The sequence below is a fragment of the Geotrypetes seraphini genome, chromosome 1 (genome assembly GCF_902459505.1).
Source record: "Geotrypetes seraphini chromosome 1, aGeoSer1.1, whole genome shotgun sequence".
NCBI lineage: Eukaryota > Metazoa > Chordata > Amphibia > Gymnophiona > Dermophiidae > Geotrypetes > Geotrypetes seraphini.
Genome location: NC_047084.1, coordinates 47008554 through 47032209, shown reverse-complemented (window position 1 = coordinate 47032209; position 23656 = coordinate 47008554). Strand labels below are relative to the sequence as shown.

The 23656-nt window shown below is 43.4% G+C and overlaps 1 protein-coding gene across 5 annotated transcripts in view; it reads right to left on the bottom strand.

Moving 5' to 3' along the window:
- Positions 1–23656, bottom strand: part of LOC117354005 (cAMP-specific 3',5'-cyclic phosphodiesterase 4D) — a 1294824-nt gene that overhangs the window by 117952 nt on the left and 1153216 nt on the right. For 4 of the 5 annotated variants that reach the window (XM_033930716.1, XM_033930743.1, XM_033930726.1 and 1 more), the window contains exon 7: positions 21829–21941. The exons of the other annotated variant lie outside the window; for it this stretch is intronic. In XM_033930716.1, coding sequence (XP_033786607.1) covers positions 21829–21941 — 113 coding nt within the window. The remainder of the gene's footprint in view (positions 1–21828; positions 21942–23656) is intronic. 5 annotated transcript variants of the gene reach the window in all.

Genomic DNA, 23656 nt, shown 5'->3' with positions numbered 1-23656 from the left:
AGCACAGTGTCTCGCAAACTTTGCAAGCCGCAGCACACTAAACTGGTGGCTGAGGCTCGAGGGCACCCAGAAGTGCGACGATGTCAATGCGATGAAATCATGCGCATGTGTGACATCATCTCGTAGACGTCCACGCATGTGTGGAGGCCTTCCAGACGGGGCCCTGAGCCACCAGTGGGCGGTGCAGAAAAAGAAGAGGTGTGGAGTTAAAACCCAATTATTGGCATTAATTGGCTCATTAGGCAATTTAGTTGGGCGAACATCTTGGATCGGTGTCCAATTTTGGGCACCATGTTTAGAATCTGGAGGATGGTACAAAAATCTCTGCCAGTTAACAAAAACTCTCCAAAACTTGATTCATGCAGCTCAAAAAGAATTCTATATTATGTCAAGTGGCAAGATAAGGTTAAAACTAAACAGTAAGAGAGACAACAGCCACCATGACTTAGATGGTTTTGTACACCTACAGAGAATATATATATATACATTACAAACTAAGACAAGTAATAAACTGGATACCAGAAGAGAAAAGAGGTCCAGGAAGGCCAAGACAGATATGGCCTCAGTTTAAAATAGGCCTTACTGAGCTGGATGTCAACTACCATATATACTTAACTATAAGTCAATCTTATGGATAAATTAAGGGCGGTTTTGGGACTAAATCTGATTATAATTATTACTCTCATTTAAAACCCAAATTTCTACAGGTTTCTGTCCAAAGAAAGTGCACTACTGCACGTCGTTCTTCGATGGCGCAATCTTACAATGGAGCATCAATGTTTCTGACCTCATGGATGCCACATGACTAAAGGCTGATCACTGCACTGTGCGTGGATGAACTATGCGACAGGCATTGTACGAGTTCATATGCTGCATTTTGCTAGCTCTGTTTTGGTTATCGCATAATTTAGCAATTGCCTTTAATTTTTGATTTGCCCTCGTATGCTGAAAAGAACTGGTCCTAGTACTGAACTTTATAGCACTTCACTGTTCACCCTCCTCCACTGAGCAAACTGGCTATTTAACTTTACCTGCTGTTTTCCATCTTTTAACCACAACAGAACATTGCCTCCTATCCCACAGCTTTTTAATAAAAGCGGGATCTGAATAGGCCTAGCTGTCCGCCTATATACTCACACCACCACCCCCTTTATGACCCCACCCCTTTTACCACAAACACACTACAGTCTTTTGATGGTAAAAATTAGCCGCAGCTCAGTTTATTAATCAATAACACATTAATATATCATAACTTCACTTATCATAACCAAAACAGCTCCTCCCGAGCTACCAAAAATACATTTTTTCAGTGCCCTCGACCCCACCACTTCAGCAAGGGTCAGAGGAGTGGCATGTCCCTCATGCACCTTTTACCCGGGTCACCTGACCCACCAGGCATGGTTCCCCGCTGGCTCACTGCTCATTACCTAATGAGCCCATGGGCCAGTAGCTCGGAAGATCTACACCTCCGAGCTACCCTCACCTGCCAAAAACAATGGGCGGGCGGGCGGGTGGGAAAAAGCCGCCATGGAAGACCCCGGAAGGAGCAGTCCTCCAAGGTCCTGGCTTTATAACCTCACCCCCCCATGCGCTACCCTGTCTTACCACCGTTTAATTTTAAATTGCCTACACTGATGAGCCCACCACCCAATCCCTTATAGATTACTTCCCCCCCCTGCCTGCCTAACCTAACAACCCCCTCGCCAATGGGCGATACTAGGGCCAACCAGCCCTATGTTACGTTCCGCCCATCGACACAGGGGTCTCGGGCTCCTATTTTCCTCAGGACTATATCATTTATTTTATTTATTTCAAAAATTCTTATATCCCACCTTTCTAAAAATCTAGGCAGGAAAACAGTCATGACGTATTATTTGAAGTAATTTTGTATAAATTTGACAAACAATACAATCATCAATCATCAAAACATTGCTGAGTCTCATTTTTCTAATGCCTTACTCAACTTATGTACAGGTTTTCTGAAAACAGCACTGTGGAATCGATGATCTTCATACAAAGTTTTATTCAAAGTTCTTCACATAAAAGGTGCAGTTCAATCATCAAAATAAAGATTTAAAGTAAAAGTTTTTGTGGTGTGGACCCAACACGGTCTGTTTCGATCAAAGTCTTTTTTGTTATATTGTGACTTATGTTATGCCCCTTTTTTATTTTAAATTTAATTATTAGATGTACACCGCCTTGAAGCCTGATTTGGCGGTATAACAAACTTTTAAGAAACTTGAACTTGAAACCTTCCTCTTGGGTCCAATATGTTGTAGTCCACAAAATTAAATATGCTATGAAGCAAGCAAAATACTGTGTACCGTATTTTTCCCTCCATAAGACACACTTTTTCCCCAAAAAAAAGTGGGTGGAAAAACGGGTGTGTCCTATGGAGCGAATACCTCCCACCCCTGGCCGTTACCTTATTTCGACCGCCGCTTGCTGCTGCTGCTCTCTCAATGCCGCCATAAGCAGAGGAAAGGAAAGGCCAGGCGGGTGCAGAGATTGCACGTTGCCAGCCCAGAAGCCTTACCCCCAACGTCAATTCTGATGTTGGACCTTCAGTGAGGGAAACATAGGAGGGAAGGAGGAAGGGATACCGGTAATTGTTGGGCCTGAGGAAGGAAATCACCAGACAACCAAAGGTAGGAAAAATGATTTTATTTTCAATTTAGTGATCAAAATGTGTCAGTTTTGAGAATTTATATCTGCTGTCTATATTTTGCACTATATTTGTCTATTTTTCTATAGTTGTTACTGAAGTGACACTGTATATTTTAAAAAGTCATCTGCCTTGACATCTGTGCCCTGTCCCTGCCTTCCACTAGACCACCAGAGTGGGGACAGGGTGCAGAGCCTGGCAGGGAAGGGGGATAGGGTGCAGAGCCTGGCAAGGAGTGTGGAGTTGGGTGCAGAGCCTGGCAGGGCGAATTTGGTTCAGAATGGTTTTTTTCTTGTTTTCCTCCTCTAAATTTAGGGTGCATCTTATGGTCAGGTGCGTCTTATGGAGCGAAAAATACGGTATGTAAGAACGGTGCTGAATCGGTTCAAGCTCTACTCGTATGTCCATGAAGGTCATGTATGACATGTATCTCAATTGAAAAAAGGCTGAGAACCACTGGATTAGATGAGGGGAAGGTGGCTGCAGACAGCAAGAAATGTGTGCCCCTTCCTGGGCTATGTAGGCAGCAAACCGTGTACCAGATGTGAATGCCTACTAAGGGCGGTTTACCGCCCATACAATCCAGGAAGGAGAATAGTATCAGAGTTTGTATAACTGCGTCTCCTACTTCCCCTGCAGTCTAGCATCTCTCTCTAATACTCACTCTCTCCTTCACGCCCCACTCTCCACAGCCTGACATGTGCCCATTTCCTCAACCCCAACACTCTACAGTCTACAGTCTGACATGTACCCCTCTCCCCAGCCCAGCCCTCCATGGACTGATGTATGCCCTTCTCCCCAGCTCCTACCTCCCACAGTCCCTGACATGTGCCCCACTACCCAGCACCCAACCTCTACAGACTTATATATGCCCCTCTCCCAGCCCCCCCCATCCCCAATGATATGCCATTTTCCCCTTCTCTCCTTTTTTCCTCAAAGTCTGGCATCTCTCCTGTCTCTCTTCCCTACACAGGTTCAGCAGCTCTCTCTCTCTGCCTTCCTGTATCTCTTCCCCATGAGTCCAATACCTCTCCCTTCCCGCATGTCTGGCTCCTTTTCTTCATTCTCTCTCAATAATCCTGTTCCACCAAACCTGAGTTCTCTGCTGGTGCTGGCAGAGGTAACAAGCTGCTTGGACTGACTTGGATCCTTCCCTCTGTAGCGCCCTGCCCCTCTGATGAAACTTCCTGTTTACACACGGGCAGGATGCTGCAGAGAGAAGGATCTGGGTCAGCCCAGGCAGTGAGTTACTGCTGCTGGCATCAGTGAAAAACCCAGGTTTGGTGGATCAGGAACACTGAGAAAGGATGAGGAAAAGGTGCTGGACTCGCGAGGAAAGTGTGTGTGTGGGGGGGGGGGGAGGAGGGAGGAGAGGTACTGGATCCATGATGACAGAAGGGAGATGTGCTATATTATAAACAGAAAAAGAAAACTTGGTGTGTTAGTTCTTTGATACATCTCCTGAGTGCTTGCAACACACTAGTGCATCACGACCCACATGTTGAGAACTGCTGATCTAATCTGATGACCCAAAAAGGACAACATCAAAGAGACCCTTACTTGCAGAACCTAAAACTTGTGCTGGTCTATAAATCTTTAAAGCAGTAACAATGCACAAGGGCATACTACCAAAGTCAAAACATGAAACCAAATTCTCCACACAATAGGGAACCGATGCAATTGTTTTTGGACAAGTGAAACATGTTCAAAATGAGGTGTCTTACAGATCATAAGGGCCTTTATCAACAACTTTTAGGCATTACATTTTTCACTGCCTTCAAAGAAATGGGTATTTTACTCAGACACTCCCACATGTGCCCTCTGCTCTCCACAAAAAGCCTTAATATTTCTTCCATCTCATAATGAATTATGCCTTGACAACACCAGAACTTTCAACTACATTGGTCCCATTTTAATGTGAACTGCTGTAACAAAGGGCTCCTTTTGCAAAGGGCGTGCGCTAGCTGAAAATCTACCGCCTGCTCAAAAGGAGGCGGTAGCAGCTAGCGCGCGCTATTCCGCGCGTTAAGGCTCTAGCGCGGCTTTGTAAAAAGAGCCCAAATATTTAAAAGAAATGTTAGAGCACTTATGGACGAAGCTGACTTACCTAACCCCCCCTCCCACCAAGCCCAGTGTCTTATTTTATCATGATTGATTCTTTGATCCCCATTCTCCTTCTGGTTAGTTTCTGCCTGATGCAGGCCTGCTGTTCTGATCTTTGTTATTTCTCCTTCCTCTGTTTTTTTCTATCGCTCTTTCCCTCCCCCTCTCTCTAGTTTATTATACAATAATTTCCAAACTGCTCAGAAGCACCACCACGCAATGGGCGCTATATCAAATCTCTATAAATAATAAATAAACAAACATTCTGAACCCTGTTAGCAGACTCTATTATGGCTAAAATACTAATAAATCTGTTCAGAAAAATAAATTAAAGACCATTTTTCAAAGGTGAAAGATATTCTTGGATATGACGGGCAAGTTACAAAAAAATGCCAATCACCACATTTGAAGTTGGGGAGGAATTTCTTTGTAATGCTACAGAATTAGTTACACGTACGTAGCACCTAAATTTGTGTGCTGAAAATAAAATGAGCGCCGAGTGCTTTTTTCTAAAAATGGTGCCCCGAGTTGGCTGCCATTTATAGAATAGTGCTTACCATCAAGATCAACACTCAATTTCCAATGCGAGGATTTCCACCAACTGAAATCTGGTGTAAATTCTTGCACCTAAATTAGGTGTGTGGATCTTCCATAGATTACAATATTGTACGTATCTTTGGTGAGCACCCCCGATTTGCTCATGCCACCTTTTCAGTTACATGCTGAACAATTTACATGTGCATCTTTAGTAGAATAGCGCCTAGCAAGATGCATGCGTAAATCCAGATGATTGCCAATTAGCACCAATTGTTAGCACCCAATTATTGGTGCTAAAAGGCTCATTAATCAATTAAATTGTGCATCTAAATTGGATCCATGCCCACATTTAAGTGCCATTTATTGAATTTGGACGATAGTGGGTTGTTTCTCCTTCCCCTGTAAACACATTCTCAGGACCTGTCAAGGGACATAGTGAGTGAGGACATGAGGACTCTCAAAGGGGTGGTTTTAAACCTACACATACAGGGGAATCAGCACAAATGTTATTTCTTGGTGAAATACCTTATTTCAGAAACTGTTACAGATTAGGGCCAAAGATTAGGGGTCTCATTGCCATTTAATTTGCATATTAAGCTGAGTTTGATCCAGCAAGGTAGCTCACTTTTTGAGAGAATTTTTTTCAAGGGACACCTTTAAGCATGTCCAAATATACAGACTTAAGCTTGGAGGGGGATGGTTGTAGGCAGTGGCATAGCGAGAGTGGGAGGTGCCTGGAGTGGCACCCCACCCCCCCTCTTCTTCATCCACCACCACCACCACGTGTGCCCCTTTCCCCATACCTCTAACTTCTCTGGCACGAACACCATCTCCAACTTGCTGCTCATGCTGACCTCGGCTCTCCCTCTGACCACACTTCCTGGTACCGCAACCAGGAAGTGACATCGAAGAGAGAGCTGAGGTTGGCGCGAGCAGCAGGTTGGAGCTGCTGCTTGCGCCGGTTAAAGAGCAAGAGATACGGAGGGGGGGGGGGGAAGTGTGCGTACGGCAGGAAGGCGCGGAGAGGTGCCGGCGCCCCTGCTCCCACCAATGAGGGCATTCGGGGCAGTTCACCCCCCTGCCTCCCCTTACTAGGCCACTAGTTGTAAACTATGCTTAAGTCCAGTTATTTTACAAGAAGTCAGGTTATTTTACCACAATCCAGGTTTAACAGCTGCCCACATTTTCCTCCTTAATCTTAAGGAACATCTCAGTGTTTCCTTAGCCTGTGTTTAGCTAATCTGAAATGCACAATTTTAGTGGTCAGTTGAGGACAGTTCCTTCTTGGCCTATTGCTGAGAATGAGAGAACTCTTACTACGGTTTCCTATCCTACATTGAGGATATGAATCTATCTGGAACCCTTGACTACATTGGTAGAATTAACCCAATTACAGAAAAAGCAAATACTTTCTTCATCATCATTTTACAATACTCTACATTCGTACAGTCCCAGTCTGTTAAAAGATCCTACAATCCATGGCAACATATAATCGGCTCCAATGAATCCAAGGCTGTTGAAAAAGGTTGCCATGGCAACACTGTGGTTCATCTAACGAATTACCACAGATTCTGACACTTAAACTGCCAGCTCCATGGTTCTTACCAGTCACCGCTGTTCTGTTTTGATGTTGTACAGCAACATTTGAAAATCAACACGTTTCAAAGTGAGCTGCCAGCACTGCACCATATTAAAGGAATACTATCTGAATGATGTACTTTCTTGGAGGAGTAGCCTACTGGTTAGTGCAGTGGACTAAACAAAAACAGAACCATACAACGAACAACTTAATTTGTAGCAAATTATTCTCTTCACTTTCTTAAAGTAAGTACTACTGACAGGAACAAGCCTCAGAAAACGGAGCAATTTATCTCGTACTGGAATTTCTTCCAAGAGAAGAAAATTTTTTTTCTCCTGTTGACATCATAGGCTTGAATCCCTGATGCAGCGGGTGGATAAATGTATCCCGCGAAACGAAGGCTTCGTCAGAAGATAAAGAATATATAGCAACCACTCTGGCTTTAAAAGAGCAAAGTTATAAGTTAAGTACTTTGAACCTGAGAGAAAACATGAAATGTTAGATCAAGTGATGCAACACTTAATTAGCTGAGAATTTTTGGCACATAAGCACAAGCACTTTAAGTATTTTCTATATTCCATGAGTTGAAAGTTGAAACGCCTAAATGAAATGATATGGAAATGATCTAGAAGTGAGTTGAATAGCAATGAAGTAGCTATAATGAATTGAGTAATCATAATGAACTGAGCTAAATAGTATCAAATGAAAATCGTCTACAGCACTGAGGCAACTATCTTCAAAAACACCTTGGAAAATAAGCACAAACGCACTTTAAGAAGTTAAATCATTATCTGCTGCTGGTCCTGAGTGTTCAGCTTAACTGTAGTTTTTTCTTAATTTTAATATTAGTCAGTTATGAGAGTTTTGATAGATTTAATGATAGATAAAGAAATAGATTTAATGAAAGATAGAAATTTAATGAAATATTAAAACATTAACATACTAAAATTTGATGAATTGTTTAAAAGTTAGGTTAGATTAAATAAGAAAATAATTTATTAATAAAGTAACTAAGTAACTTAATTGTTATGGTAGGAAGGACGGGTTCAAGCCTATGATGTCATCAGGAGAAAATTTTTTTTCTTCTCTTGGAAGAAATTCCAGTATGAGATAAATTGCTCCGTTTTCTGAGGCTTGTTCCTGTCAGTAGTACTTACTTTAAGAAAGTGAAGAGAATAATTTGCTACAAATTAAGTTTGTTGTATGGTTCTAAATAATGGTACCAATAATAAGTTTTGTGAGGAAAAACATAAAATTTGGGAGGAGAAATATGGAATGAAGTCCTGAGATAAGGAAGCAACAGACCAGATGAATTTATTTTATATACAAGGGTTAGCATTTTAAATATTATCCTATGCACAACCAGAAAACAGTGGCCTCTTTCAGAAGAGGAGTAACTTGGTCCAATTTTTTTGCCCCTGTAATCAGTTTTATCGCTGTCTCCTGCCTACCCATCCACCCAGCCTCCCTCTTCCTATTCCTGAAATGCTTTCATATTTTCCTATATACAGATATTTGTCAACATTTTGTTTTCCGATCTGAAAAAGGGTTGCCTTTGAAAACTCATCATATAATGCATCGAGTTAGTCCAATAAAAAAGGAATCACCTTATTTCCTTAGTTTTATTTCTTTACTAGTATTTTAGCCCATTACATTAACGGGTGCTAGAATATATGTCTGTCTGTCTTTCTTTATTTCTGTCTCTCTCTCCCTCCCGCTGTCTTTTTTTCTGTCTGTCTCTCTCCCTGGCTCCCTTTGACTGTCTGTCTTTCTGTGTCTCTTCCTGCCCCTGTGTCTTTCTTCTTTTCTTTCTGTCTCCCTTCCGCCTGCTGTCTGTCTTTCTTTCTATCTCTCTGTCTCTCTTTCTGCCTCCTATGCAGCAGCATTTCTCTCCTCCACTTCCCTATACAGCATCCACAGCAGCATTCCCTCCCCCTCCATTTCCCTCCCCCCCACACCACTTCCCTATGCAGCAGCAGCGTTTCCCCTACCCTCCCCCTTTTCCCTTTCCGCGGTCTGGCCAGCTCCCTAAGTCCCTTGCCGCCCCCCCCCCCCCTTCACTATTTGTTGACAAATAGTGTAAATGTAGGTAATATATTATGTTAAAGTGATGGTCTTCTAACCAGTAAGCCTTCAGAGTTAAGGAAGAAATAACAGAAATTAAACAGCAATGCCAGATAGCTAAAGTACATTACACAGTTAAAAGGTTAAAGAAGCGCTACCATGCCATGTCACAAGCCATCCCACTGTTACTGGAAATGGGTCAGTCTGATCTAGCCTCGGCTTAAAGGATATAGTATAATCCCAGAATGACAGTAGTTCATCTGCATCATCTTAAAGCAGGAAACATCAAATGAAAACCACACATGACAAATTAAAAAAAAACATACACACACAAATCTGGAGATAAAATGTTATTGATCTGACACACTCAGATATAATCAATGACAAAAGGAGATTTGACAGGCAAGGATGAGGGTATTTATGGGTTGAATATGTTGGTGACAGGAATGGGATGGAAGAGAAAGGTTGGAGAAGTTGGAGCAGGAGGGAAGCTCAGTCTGTCCTGCTCGTGGGCCAGCCAGTTCAAAATGGCAGGTTTTCCCTCCCCGGTGCATCATATGATGCACCAGGAGCAGCCTAAGGCCCTGATTGGCTCAGATGCCTAACGCCCCATTACTACTACTACTACTACTATTTATTATTTCTATAGCGTTGAAAGGCATACACAGCGCTATACATTCTAACACACAATAGACAGTCCCTTCTCAGAAGAGATTACAATCTAATCAGGGTCTTAGATTCCTCCTTCTGTAGCCCGGGATACAAGGGGGAGGAGTCTAAGGCCCTTAGGTGTCTGAGCCAGGTGCACCGGGGAAGGAAAGGCCCAACATTTTGAACTGGCGGGCCTATGTGGGATGGACTGAGCTTCCCTCCCGCTCCAACTTCTCTAAAAAGGTACGGTGGAGGGGGTCATAGGGAGGGGGGTTCAGGGGATCTCTAGTGGCAGGAGGGAGTGGGCATACCTCCTGCCTTTTTTTTGGGAGGAGGGGATGTTTTGGGGGGCGCCTGGCATAGGAGTGGGCATCGCTCCTGCCGTTTCACTGCTGTGGGGGAGTCACCATGGCAGGAGGGAGTGGGCATCCTTTCTGCCATTTTTTCTTGCATGGGGGAGGTGGGGATCGCATGTCAGGAGGAGTTGGGCATTTCTCTTGCCATTTTCATTGGTGCGGGGTGGGGGGTTCCTGATGCTGGTTTGTCAGAGAGGGCTGACCATTATCGGCTTTTTTTTTCTAATGGGGTATATATATATTGTGCATGTGTAATACGCACAGCATCTGTGCCCATTAAAAAAGAAGGTTAGACAGGTAAGCAACTGATCTTGACCAGTTGCTTTTTTTGGATCTCTAAAAACGATCACTTTTTTAGTGCATCGGGAAGCCATGTTAGAGCATCAATTGCTCTACTAGTTTACGTGGCATTTTAATATTAATCATCTTATTTGCATGGTCGAATCGGGGAATGAGCGATCGTGCAGAAAACTAGGTGGTGAGGTGTTTGCTGCATAGGGTCAGCAAATCATCGCTAAAGCTGTTAAAACAGGTTTAGCGATGATCATTGGCTTTAGCGCATCTGGGCCTAAGTCTCTATTAGCTGCACTGGACTTAGAGGGTTTAGGAAATACCATCCCATTAAGTTTTTTATACCCCTCAAGTGTCAGCAAGGTTTCATTGTGGCTTACAATAAGATTAATGGATTTTCATTATTGTTACATCAAGAATCATAGATCATATTGAGTTTAAGTTATGGGATTAAAGAGAGAACAGATATGTCTTTAGTGATTTCCTGAATTGAAAGTAAGAAGAGATCTGTTGCAAGTTACTTAGAAGAGAGTTCCATATTTTAGGCTCTTGAAATGCAAAGGTAGACTCAAAGAGTGATTTATGCCAGACTTGTTGTGGAGAAGGAAAAGCCAGTTTGAAACGTTGGGATGTTCTCGACGTGTAGAAGGAATAATTAATTTTAATGTCAGATGTCAGTCCAGTAGAGTTTTCTCCATATATAGCTTTATGGACCATTCAGACAATCTTAAACTGGATTCTATTTCTTATTGGCAACCAGTGTAGTTCTGCCAGAAGTGGCCTGGCCCTCTCGAACTGCCTCAGGCGAAAGATGAGTCTAGCCGCTGTGTTCTGGAGCAGTTGTAATCTCTTAAATTCTTTCACTGGGATATTATCGTTTATAGAATTACAATAATTGAGATATGGGGGAGCAAGATTGCGTAAACTACTGTTCTGAAGTTGGTTTGACTCAGGACTGATCTTATTGCCCTTAACTATCTAAGTCTGAAGAGAAAATTTTGGACCAGCGAGTCAGTCTGGTTTCTAAATGAAAGACAGGTGTAGAGGATGACACCTAATACTTTTGATGTTTTGTCAATCTTTAGTTTCTTGTGGCAGCCATTTTTTACAGGAGCAGGAGCGTAGGAGGATAGCTCCTGCCCCCGACTTATCCCGCTGAACTACCAGTGACTAAAGTAGGCCCAGAGAGGAAGGACAGGACCTGACATCTCAACTCAGGGAAGAAGGGTTTATATTCGGGTTAACATTTTTCCCCTAAAAAAAGGGGAAGGGGGATGATGTCTCAGTTTAAATTTGGATGGGTTTATATTCAAGTATACAGTAAACTTAAAGCAAAGTCCAGCTGTATTCTTCATCTAGCATTTTCAAAAAACGCACAACAGTGGCCTTGTTTTGCATCTAGCTTTGTCAAAGGTTGCAACATCAGCTCTCCATCAACCATCTTTACTTATCAGAAGGTTCTTCAAATTCTTCAAGAGATTACACAGCACAGCTCAAACACAAAAAGATGGGCAGGTCAGGAGCGTGCCAGGCCCTTATGCACGTTGTTTCCAGATTATTACCAGTTGGGCATTTAAATGACAGCAATTAGGTGCGAGTGTTTATACCAGTGTTTGCACCTAAAGTTAATAAATGAGGACTAACACTAGAATTCTATAATGGCATTGTGTACATAACTGCCAAAATGGAATTCACACTTACAGACTGAAGGTCCATCAAGCCCAGTATCCTGTTTCCAACAGTGACCAACCCAGGTCAAAACTACCTGGCAAGATCTCAAAGAGTAAAACAGATTTTATGCTGCTTATCCTAGGAATAAGCAGTAGATTTCCCCAAGTCCCTCTTAATAATAGCTTATGGGGGTAATAATAAAAAAAACAAAAGTCTAAAAAGTGTCCTAAATGGCTACTTGGATGATCAAAAAGCCTGATCGTCCAAGTACCCATAACCAAAGCTGGTTTTTAGACATATCTAAAACCAACTTAGGCCTTTCCCCTGCCTCTAAACGCACAGAGAGAAAAGAGGTGTGTTTAGAGGAGGGGAAAGGGCGGGCAGTGGGCGGGAGGTGGGCCGACCTACACCTGGCCGTACAACAGGTATAACCAATACAGTTTAGTCGGCACTTAGACCTTTTTCACTTAGACGAAATAAAACCAGGTCTAAGTGCCGAAAAACGGGCCGCTGAGCTGATGGCCACTGGCGCCATCAGTTCAGCGGCCCGGCAACCTAACCATCGCGGCAGGAGAGATGCCTCATCTCCCCTACCGCGATGCTATCACTCTTCTACCCGAACTGCCGCGACCCGATAATCGATAATTTTTGCATGTCACCCCCCTTCCCACCCCCACAGTGTTTGTTCCCAGATAGTAAGTGATATGTATATCAAGTTCGGTTGAAATCTGTCCATGCGTTTCGGAGTTATGCTGGAACATAAATACATACATCCGATTTTATATATATAGATGGTTTAATAATATCTGTATTGAACCATTCCAGGACAAGCAAACTCTGTATTGTAATACCTTTACAGAAGCTCATATAAACCACTCTGAATTGACTACCCCAGTGATTAGCAGCGGTAGCTTTCAATAACAATAAACCCAGCAGTTGAGAAATCACTAGCACTGAAAGAAAAACTGTAGTCTGTCCAGTAAGTGTGGAAAGCAGCTTGTGGCTCTGAACACGGATATTAGGAAAATTCCAGGGGAACGGCTTAAAGAGCTTCAATAATCACAGCAGCAAGAAATAACTCCTCCTACGCTACACCGAAGAGAACTGGCTTCCATGTGAAGTTTCTCTCTGTTCTTTATAGCACTCTGCTTTTTACACAGAAATATCACCAATGGGCACTTTTCCTTGGCTTACTGTAAACAGCAATGGCTCTAATTCACAACCCAAAACTAGGGCTGGCAGAACAACTGTGGCCAAGATTACAGGGCAAGCTCTGAGTGGTTTTTTTTTCTGTTTCATATTTCATTAAGCATTCCATAGACCTATACACCCTAGGAAAAGGAGCTATGCGTGTGAGATAAATCTCAAAAACAACACATACACCACAAAAACAAATACAGAACTCTACCAGTCTACACAGACATACAGTTAGACCATATTTCACTAAATAGCCTGAAGCTTTAGCCTCCGACAACTCCGCACAAGTTCCAGAAAATGAAGAAAGGCAAACCAGAAGTCAGGTGGTTCATGTCACCATCCTTTCAAAAGCCAAGTCTCGTATGCAAAGCTTAATAACATTACACAGTACTACCAAATAAATATCTCAAGAGGCCTGGCTGGGAGCCAGGTGCTGTCAGGGGAGGAATGTTTTATGCGGTCTAACCAGGACCTGCACTGGTGGAGAAAGGAATCCATCAGCGAGCCCCGGTTTCAAGTTTTCGCTAACAGGCTGGCCCACTGTGTACAAAGTCTGCTTATCATCTTCTGCAGCCAAAGGCATCGAAGGAAACTGGAAAGATCTGCATACATTTTCAGAAACTCAGGGAATGTTTCTCAAGGTCAGCAATGAACATGGGGGAAAATATGTCGCTTAGTGGTGGCACAGATGTTATAGCTAAAAGCATATCCAAAAGTTAGACAGCTAACATGACACAATATGCGAGAACCAAATGATACAGACACACTTACAAATATTGTGTCACTATGCTACGGTATTATATAAACCCATAGGAGATGCCTCCAAGGCCTTTATTTACTGAATTATACAAACAGCTGTATTTTCAGTGTGTGCCCATTGCATCCTGTTTTGCAATGTTTCAACCTGGTTTTGTGAAAACATTGTTCAGTTGTACGGCAAACAGATTGCTGGATAGCAGTCTATGTCACTAGGACAGTGGTTTTCAACCCAGTCCTCGGGCATGAGATACATTTGCTTAAAATGGAGGTAGGACCTGAAAAATTATCTGATGCATATTAATTGTAGAGATCCTGAAAACCTGACTGGCCAGATGCATCCCGAGGACTGGGTTGAAAACCAATCCCCAGCGCTAACAGAACTAATATGGGAGCTTAAATAAACTCACCGCACCTGAACACCTGCTATGAACCCCCCACCCCCAGCAAAAGACTCCAAACTTAACTTTTGAATGTTGGTCAGGGAAAGCTGCCTCCGAAGCGGTGAAGTACAGAGAAGAGTGGAAACGCCTGGGAGGCGCAGACTACACTATAAGACGGAGCAAAGACCTAAAGAGCCAATCAGAAAGACAAGTGAGGGAGGTGTCCAAAAAACTGAGGGAGCCAATAGACTGTTTAAGCCGCTATTGAATGCAGGCAGCTTTATCCCCTCTAAAGTCCAAAGGTAGCTGTTCAATTACAGACCGCGCACTGTTCCTAAACCAACTGCTCCGCTCCGTCCCGCTCGCCTCCTTTATATGGATGGCGTCCTACGAGTCTTGACATCAGTGTTGCTAGTGGGGAGTGTTTCCTACCAAATTGGGCTACTTTTGAGGACCGGGGGTAGAAAATTTGTGACGGCAGATCAGGCTTTTTTGTGCTACTTTCCTGGAGTGTGTGTGGGTTTGGGTTTTTTTTGTTGTTGTATTCAACCTGGTGTTTCAGTCGTTTCTCTCCGAGTTCTGTTAGCGCTGGGAATTCTTCTCCTTTAAAATTAATTATATATTATTATTTATTTGTGACTTGGTACTTGGTGCAGGGTTCCTGCTATGAGAACCTATTGAGTTTAATAATGATGTTTTGGGGGCGGAGTCAGCCAATGAAAAATCGTGAATAAGTGAAATCGTGAGTGCCGAAACTGCAAATACGGAGGGAGAAGTGTAGTGTTTAAGCCTGTTACATTAACGGGTGCTAGAATAGATGTGTAAACTTTTAGTACAATGGGGCGCTGAGACCTTTCTTTCTTTGCTTCCTGCTCCCCCTGTCCAGCAGTAGTCCTTCTCCCTTCCTTTTACCTCCCCCGTGTCCAGCAGCACCCCTTCCCTGCTCCCTCTGTCCAGCAGTAGCCCTTCTCCCTTCCTTTTACCTCCCCCCTGTCGAGCAGCACCCCTTCCCTGCTCCCCCTGTCCAGCAGCAGCCCTTCTCCCTTACTTTTACCTCCCCCCTGTCCAGTAGTACCCCTTCTCCCTTCCCTGCTCCCCCTATCCAGCATCCGCTAGCCCGGGCAGCCTCGGGGCTTTTGCTAGGCCAGCCCACCTCGCATTATCGAAGTGGGCCGGCCTAGCAAATGCCCCGCGGCTGCTTGATGAAACTGCCGCTGCTGCTGCTGCTGGTCTAGGGGTGAGAAGAAGAGGCATCTCGGCAGCAGAAACGTAGTCAGAAGGCAGGAAGTCAGCTGGCGTCAGAGATCGGGGCAGGAAATCAGCTGAGGCAGGCACTGCGTATGTGTGGCACGCCGCCACGGAACATGGAGATTGAAGTATGCATGCGTGCTAAGGGTTTTATTATAGCAGATATCAATAATAATAAAACCCTAAGTGTGCATGCGCACTCCTACCTCCGTGATCCCTGCCTCCGTGATCCATAGCTCTGTGGCAGACAAATGTTAAAGCGTGTGGCAGATAAATGTTAAAGCGTGTGGTGCGTGCTCACGTTCACCGCGTGCGCGTATGATGGTTTGCTATGAGTGCATGCATAGCGGTTTCCTGTATCCTATGGCGGTTACTGTGCGCCGGTTGCCCTTCCCACTGTATACAATACAACGTGATAAAAAAAAAAGAAAAAGATAGGTGGGAGAGGGGGCATGATAAACAGACAGGCAGTGGGCAGGGACATTGAAAGTCAGAAATAGAGAACACACACTGAAAGACAGGTAGGTGGGAGTGAAAGACAGATAGGTGGAAGAAGGGGCATGAGAAACATACAGGCAGGGGTCAGGGAGATAGACTGACAGACATAAATAAAGATAACACACACAGAAGGCCAGGGGGCCAGGGAGAGAGATAGAAAGAAAAAAAAAAAACAGACAGCGGACAAGGAAAGAGAGAGAGACAGAAATAAAGAAAGACAGACAGCGGCCAAGGAGACAGACAGCAAAAAAAAAAAAAGACAGACAGACATACAGCAAGGACAGGAAAAGAACTCACAGGGAAAGGATGGAAAAATGAGTTCCCACGGGGATGGGGAAAAATTTGTCCCTGTGTCATTCTCTAATGGACACCTCTAATTCTGAACTGATGTTAAAGTTGCCTCCTGTTAAATTTGTCATTAGAGAGAACAAGTGACTGTGGATTTTCACTCTCCTTAACCACCTTGGAATAGTACTAAAGTAGTCAGGGCCTAAAGCAGCAGGAACTACCCTCTGAGACCCAGGAACTGTGCCCCACACCTGGCAGAATACTAGCATAGGGAGTCTCTTAAAAGCAATTCTGTAAAAGGCTCCCAAATTTACATGCCCTAGAATTAAAAAACGATTAGAATGCATGCACTAATGTATGCGAGTGTACAGGTAGGGCAACTCAGTGCTAATTTGTAACTGGGTGCAATTGGCATAGTGCGGAAGTGCAAGGGGGACATACATATGGGCAGAGCATGGCATAAGAATAGCATACTGTGTCAGGCCTACTGTCCATCTAGCCCAGTATCCTGTTTCTAACAGTGGCCAATCCAGATCACAAGTACCTGGCAGAAAACCAAATAGCAACATTCCATTCTACCAATCCAAGGCAAGCAGTGGTTTCTCCCATATCTGTCTCAATAGCAGATTATGGACTTTTCCTCCAGGAACTATTCCAAACCTTTTTTAAGTCCATCTACGTTAACCATTGGCAAGGGGGATTTGATTTAAATCAAATCAATTTAATCATGATTTAAATCAGTAGTCAGAAAGATATGATTTAAGTCATTCCCATAACATTATGAATGGATTAATGAAATTAATTTACTAAAAAATGTTTAAGCATTGCATGAATTATACAGCCTCATGCTACATAATTAAAAACTAATGCTTATTTTATGATGAATAACTTTTGGACTATAAGGTATCTTAAACAGAAAACTATCTTTAGATAGATTTTCCTCAAAAAGCATTTTATTTAAAAAAAAAAACAATTACCCCTTTACAAATCCATAGCGTGACTTTTGGCACTGACTATGGTGGTAACAGCTCTGATGTTTACTATGAATGTTGAAGCTGTTACCTCTGCAGCCAGCGCTAAAAACCACGCTACGTTTTTGTAAAAGGGGGTAAATAAAAGAATGTGATTTAAATTTTTTTAAAAATCAATGATTTTTATCCACCCTGACTGTTGGATAGCATGGATGGGGCTCTCACATGTGTAACTTGCAGAATACTGTGAGTTACATGAATCCCTGCTACATTTACGTAACCACAGTTAAGCTGATACCGGGTTACACTAGTATTTTATACCGGAATCTGGACACCCAGATGCTGTTAATAGAATAAGCGTTCTCCCGTCCCTTACCTCCTCAGCAATCTGAGAAACCAAAGGGAATAACTTAACTGCAGTCAACTCACCTGAAGCCACTTACAAAGATAAACCAGTGGCAACAAGCAAATAAACTATATTGCCAAATTCTGTGTACTAACTCGTCCTGGATCCAGCCATTTCTTTTTCTATGAATTGCAAACTGCTTGTTAGTAACATACATAACATACACAGTAGATGACGTCAGATAAAGACCCGAATGGTCCCTCCAGTTTGCCCAACCTGATTCAATTTACATTTTTTTCTTCTTAGCTATTTTTTCTTCTTAGCTATGTTGATATAGGGGGCTTTCTTCTGCTTTTTAGCCTCCTCATAATGTCAAAGCCTTAACACTCCTAAACACTGATGAGATATAATTTCTTAAGTTTTTGTATCACTCCTATGTCTGATTGCTCGATTGTACTCCAGTTATCAATGCTCCCCAACTTTCCAACTTCTTATTTGGCTGTATGTTTTCATTTTATAGTTTTTTAAATTTTCATTTACAGCAAATACAATGAAACAAGAATCACCCAGTCCACACCAAAGAGGGGAACAGAGAAACCATCCATAAAGGCCGGATTCTCTAAACGGCGCCTTGTTGGTGGCTGCCTTGGCCTTAGGCGCCGTAAAGCGCCTATGGAGGCGTGATTCCAGCACCAGTTTTTTTTAGGTACTGGTAGGCACCTTGAAAATCGGTTTAAAATGTTGTTTAAACTGCGTTTTTCACTCAGCTTGGGTGCCGTTTATAGAATATGGGCCACAGTAAATAAAGCAATAAGAAACTAAGGTGGGCTTTTACAAAGGTGCGCGTCCGAGCATCACATGTTAAATGCTGAACTGCCCGTAGAACTAGAATTGGCCACTTGCTAGCGCACTTTTGTAAAAGGACACATAAGACAATTAATAAAGTGGAGGGGATGAAGAATACATATTGATAGTATTCTTTATTCCTTATAGTCTATGGGCTCCTTTTACAAAGGTGCGCTAGGGCTTAAACGCGGAATAGTGCACGCTACATTGCCGCGCACGCTAGACCTTAACGCCAGCATTGAGCTGGCATTAGTTCTAAAAGCATAGCGCGTGGTAATTGCCTGCGTGCGCTAAAAACGCTATTGCAGCTTAGTAAAAGGAGCCCTATGTCTTTTATCTCACTGTTTTTCAACCTTTTTACACCTATGGACCGGCAGAAATAAAAGAATTATTCTGTGGACCGGCATCGGTCCGTGGACCGGCGGTTGAAGAACACTGGGCTGTCATGGGCCAGACCCTGCCCATCTCTACCCAATCTCCACCCCAGACCCCGCCCCCCAAATAATACTAATTGCACCTTGCACATCCCGTGCCTCATCTAGAAGCCTTCCCTCTGATGTTGCAACGTCAGAGAGAAGGCTTCCAGTTCAGGCGCAGGATGCCCATAGAAGCCACTGCCCGTGGCTTTTGTGCACTGAATCAGTGAGGAAGAGAGATCTGGCTCAAAGATAACGCTGCATCGATTGCACCGTGGACCGGCGGTTGAAGAACACTGTTCTATCTGACCTAAAACAAAAGATCCCTTTCTAATGACTCTACCAAATATACCTGCTGTACATATCTGAAGATAACTCACCTTGAACCACTACTGAAAAGGCATGAGCTGAGTGATTACTGCCACTTGTCAAATTATCACTAATATATTCTTTTTACATTCTGACCAAATTGAGGCTCATATTTTATACAATTCTACTCATAAGAAAGGGAAATGATGTTCAGATCCTAAGACAAACTCTAAAGAACTAGACAAGAATTACAGTAGCAACTGAACCATTAGGCACAACGAAGAATCCTTCACTTCTCTTTAAAAACGGAGCCTTAGGCAAACCTATTCAAATCAACACGTTGCAGTGCCACCATCATCAACCAAAACGGAGGGGGAAAAACCCCACTGCAAAGAAAATCTGTAAATGCGAAACATCTATGCTTTATTTTTTTTGTTGGGCAATATTTTTATTATTTTATATTATTAAACAATAAGAAAAGTAATACAGCTGTATTTTAAACATTATTTTAATAATAATAGTAAGTGCACAACTTTTGGCTTGTCTCTCTATTCAAACTAGTGAACAACAAGGGGACATATGTTTCCCCCGTCCCCGAGGGAACTCATTTTCCCACCCCATCCCAGAAAATTATTTTCCTGTCCCTGCCCCATTCCTGCAAGCTCCGTCCTCATCTTTAAATTCCTAAGTGTTCGAGGCTTGTGCGGTTAAAGGCAGAGCTTACAGGAATGGGGCAGTGACAGGGATAGTGAGAAAACTTGTAGGGACGGAGAAATTGAGTTCTTGCGGGGACAGCTGACATTTGTCCACGTCATTCTCTAATTCACCCTTTTTTTTTAACAGCAAAATCAGTATTATTCAGATCAACAGGGCAGCCAGAGGAGTTTATGGCCAGTGCTTGTGAACATTTTACATCGATAAAACCAGGAATACAAATGGCTTGGAGCATCTCTCCATGTATGAGGGGAGAATGTAAAGCTAGTCAATGTGTGACTGCAATATAAATTTATAGATCTGATGTAAGGTATGGCATCATTCCAATTGACCTTCAGATTGGCTGTGACAAAAACCAATCTACATCTCTCATAAAATGCCTTGTCAGGGCTCCTGTTTCTGAAGCATTAAAGAGACCAAGCATATTTTTTTTTTTTTAAACCTTGAGGATTTTTTAATCTCATTCCAACAAGCCTACTATGATCTGTGACAAAACTAGGAAGCCTTTTAACTGCACATGCAGACAGAAGAGCATAAATGAAGGTGAAGCCACCGGAGTGGTGACTTTCCCAGATAAAAAAGGATCACTGGGAATTTTTTTTTTTCTTCAAAAATACCTGGTGCACCCCAGGGTAAATGGTGCCGGTGAAAAGAAACATTGAGTTCTGTTGGTTACAGTCATATGGATAGAAATGTATTTTGCTCTTTGTTTTTGTATGATCCTTGTTTAAAATATGCTCTAATTTGCAAAAATGCTTCTCCCCCATTTTAAAAAAAAAATATTTTCCTCACCATTCAAGATTTACCCTCACCAAACCCACATCATTATTTTACTGCATTCCTTTGAATTGTACGTTTTTCATCAAATCTATTACAAATCTCTCTGCAGTTCATATAGAATAGTATAACAAGCTGTGCATGCAACTTCAAAACTATTGCACTAAAAAGTTATGCCTATGCAGAGTGTAATAGCTGCTAGTAACATCATGCCATATTCCTCCAAAATAAACCAACCAACCCTGTATGATGCATTTACCCACTGGAATATTAGAGTACACCATGTCTACAGCAAGAAAAACTGAAATAAATGGCACTGAACATGTCCCGCAGCTTCACTACTAGGCTTTTCCCCATTTCTTTTACAAGCAAGCACCTTCGGTGTTATCAGGATATTCACCCAGAACTTTTTTGAAAAAGAGCAGCACCCCCCCCCCCTTCCCTCTTTGATCTCCGGGCATGCAACTGTTCTTTAATGGGAAAAGACAGCCTATTCCCCTGCAAACCATGAACATTAAGCCTCCGGGTCTTCGGCTTGCAAAAGCCCAACTTTGGGAACTCACAACTCACTGGCTATGCAATTCTGTACCCAAATCATTAAAGCAGATCCTGTGCCTGGCTACTACTTCTGTACTGCCTGGCCAGCTAGTTGGACTCCTAGTACTGTGGTATCATCAGTCAGACGGATTCACAGAGCATGCAAAAACATGTCTACACAACTGTAACTAAACATACACACGTATGTAATATCTGTATCTAAAGATGCATGCAAGCTCCTTGACTATTCTCAAAACTGATATCAGTTAGGATGACCCAAGGAACACACCTGCTGACAACAAGTGGGGGTTTGTTTTTTTCTGGGGGGAGGACAGGAGGGGGGCTCATTTTGTACACAGATTATTTTTTTAAGCAACAAGGATGTTGCAGGCCATGGGGAGGGAAAGAGACAATCAGTATCCCAGGCACACATTCTGGGGCCAGAAGATTCATTTGCTGTGACGTCTGGCAGCCATGTGCATCGTCTCTCCCCCCTCCCCCCCCCCCCCCCCCGAGTCCCCAACCAGGAACATGAATGGCAATTACAGGGGCAATGCAAAACCTACCGATCCCTTTCCAAGTTCACAAATACAGGGTGTTGGGGGAGCTGCGAGCTCGGTCCTACCTTATTCGAGGCCATTTCGCTGACGGAGTGGCGGGTCTGCAGGGTCTCCAGCTGGTCCAAGCACCAGTCCAGCTCCTCCAGGGTCTCGCTGGCCAGCTTCTGGTAGGCCTCCTCTGCGAAGAGATAGGGAAAAGGACACTCAGTTCTCAAGCGCTTGACGGGGCTAACGGCGAGCTCCAGAGGGTCCATCGCGCCGTAGCCAGCCATGCTCGGAGCGCCAGGGCTCACACATGAGCGCTCCTTCATAATGTTAGCCCAGACTGAGGTGGGGGGAGGGAGGGGGGGGTCTAGCAGGCGATCGGCCCCCTGGAAGCAGCGGCTGGCGTGCCGATCGGCGCTGCGGAGGGGGAGAGCGCCTTCCCCGACTCCGCAGGCTTCAGCGCATCCTCCTCCTGGCACGGAAAGAGCCTCCAAGCGCAAGGCTAAAGGGGGCCGGCGGTAGGGAAAAGCCGGCGCGGATGAGCCGTGCGGAGCGGGAGCAGCGCTTGCTGCGCTCTCAGGCTGACGCTCGGCACTGAGCGCTGCCTGCCGCGCGCTGACTTGTACTGAGTCACATCCTGTTCGTGTCAGCAGCGCGCCAGCCTGGCAGCCTAGACTCAGCCCTGGGCTGAAGAAGGGGGCTTTCTGCTGGCCAAGTCCCTAAAGGAGCAGGGCTTTTTGGGGGGGAACCGATTTGGCCACAGAACATGTGCATTTCTGAACTTGCAAGGCAATAGTCAAGTGTACTTAGTGAACTTCAGAAAGGCACTTCTGATGGGGTTAAAGCCCAAGTCCTTGAAAATGTAAGGGATAGTTTTGTGGTTTTTTTTCAAATTTTAAAGAGCTTATTTAATCCTGGCCAGAATGCCAGAGATGTAATTAGATTCAAACAATTTTTATTGATGCATACAATATCAAAAACAACATAAGAATAGTTTTATAACAGGGCACCTATGTAAGAATATTTTATTAAGGCACCTATGTGCCTTAATAAAATAGGCACCTAGAAAAAGCTCCAAAAAGTGTGCACATTCACACTTGAAAATCTGTGCAGGTATTCTATGTGTGTATTCATTCATTGAATTATATATGTATGTGTGTGTACTTTATCAAATACATAGCAGAGAGCAAATCTGCCTCGATTCTACCCAATCTGTGCCTCTAGGGACACCTACACAGAAAACCCTTCATAAAATTATCCCCAGGGAGTCTGAATTTTGGGCTTGCTTCTACTTTGGATGAAGACTTTTTATGACACAGAAGGCTGAATTAAAATATTAACAGCAATTCACTTGTGCAGCTAAATGGATACCTGCTATGTCGCTTGAAAAGAATTCCTGTTTTCAGTTCCTAACTAAGGGCTAATAGGAGACGGAATGGTTTGGCGATAGAGCTAACCAAGACTTCAAGTTCGCTGATATTTGCACAGGTCTCTGGCACATCATTAGAAGCTTTTGGTCTTTACGGTATTTTTTTTCAGGTTTCTGCCAATATGGAAATTTTACAGGAGGCCAGCAGCACAGGCCCTTCCTGGGCAGAGATAGATCAACCTTAGTAGACCTTGCTAATATTAGCTGGAGTCACAAGCAAACCCATCTATAAAAAAATAAGTTCAACATTTAGGGCAGTGCTTCTCAACCCCTCCCCTAGAGACACACCTAGTTGGGGTTTCAGGCTTACTGCAATGTATATGCATGAAATACATTTGCATATATTGGACACCCATTGTATGCAAATCTATCACACGCATATTCATTGTGGTAATCCTGAAAGCCTGAAGGTTGAGAAGCTGCTGATTTAGGACAATGTATACAGGATTTAAGATTCAATATATACATTAGAAGGTGTT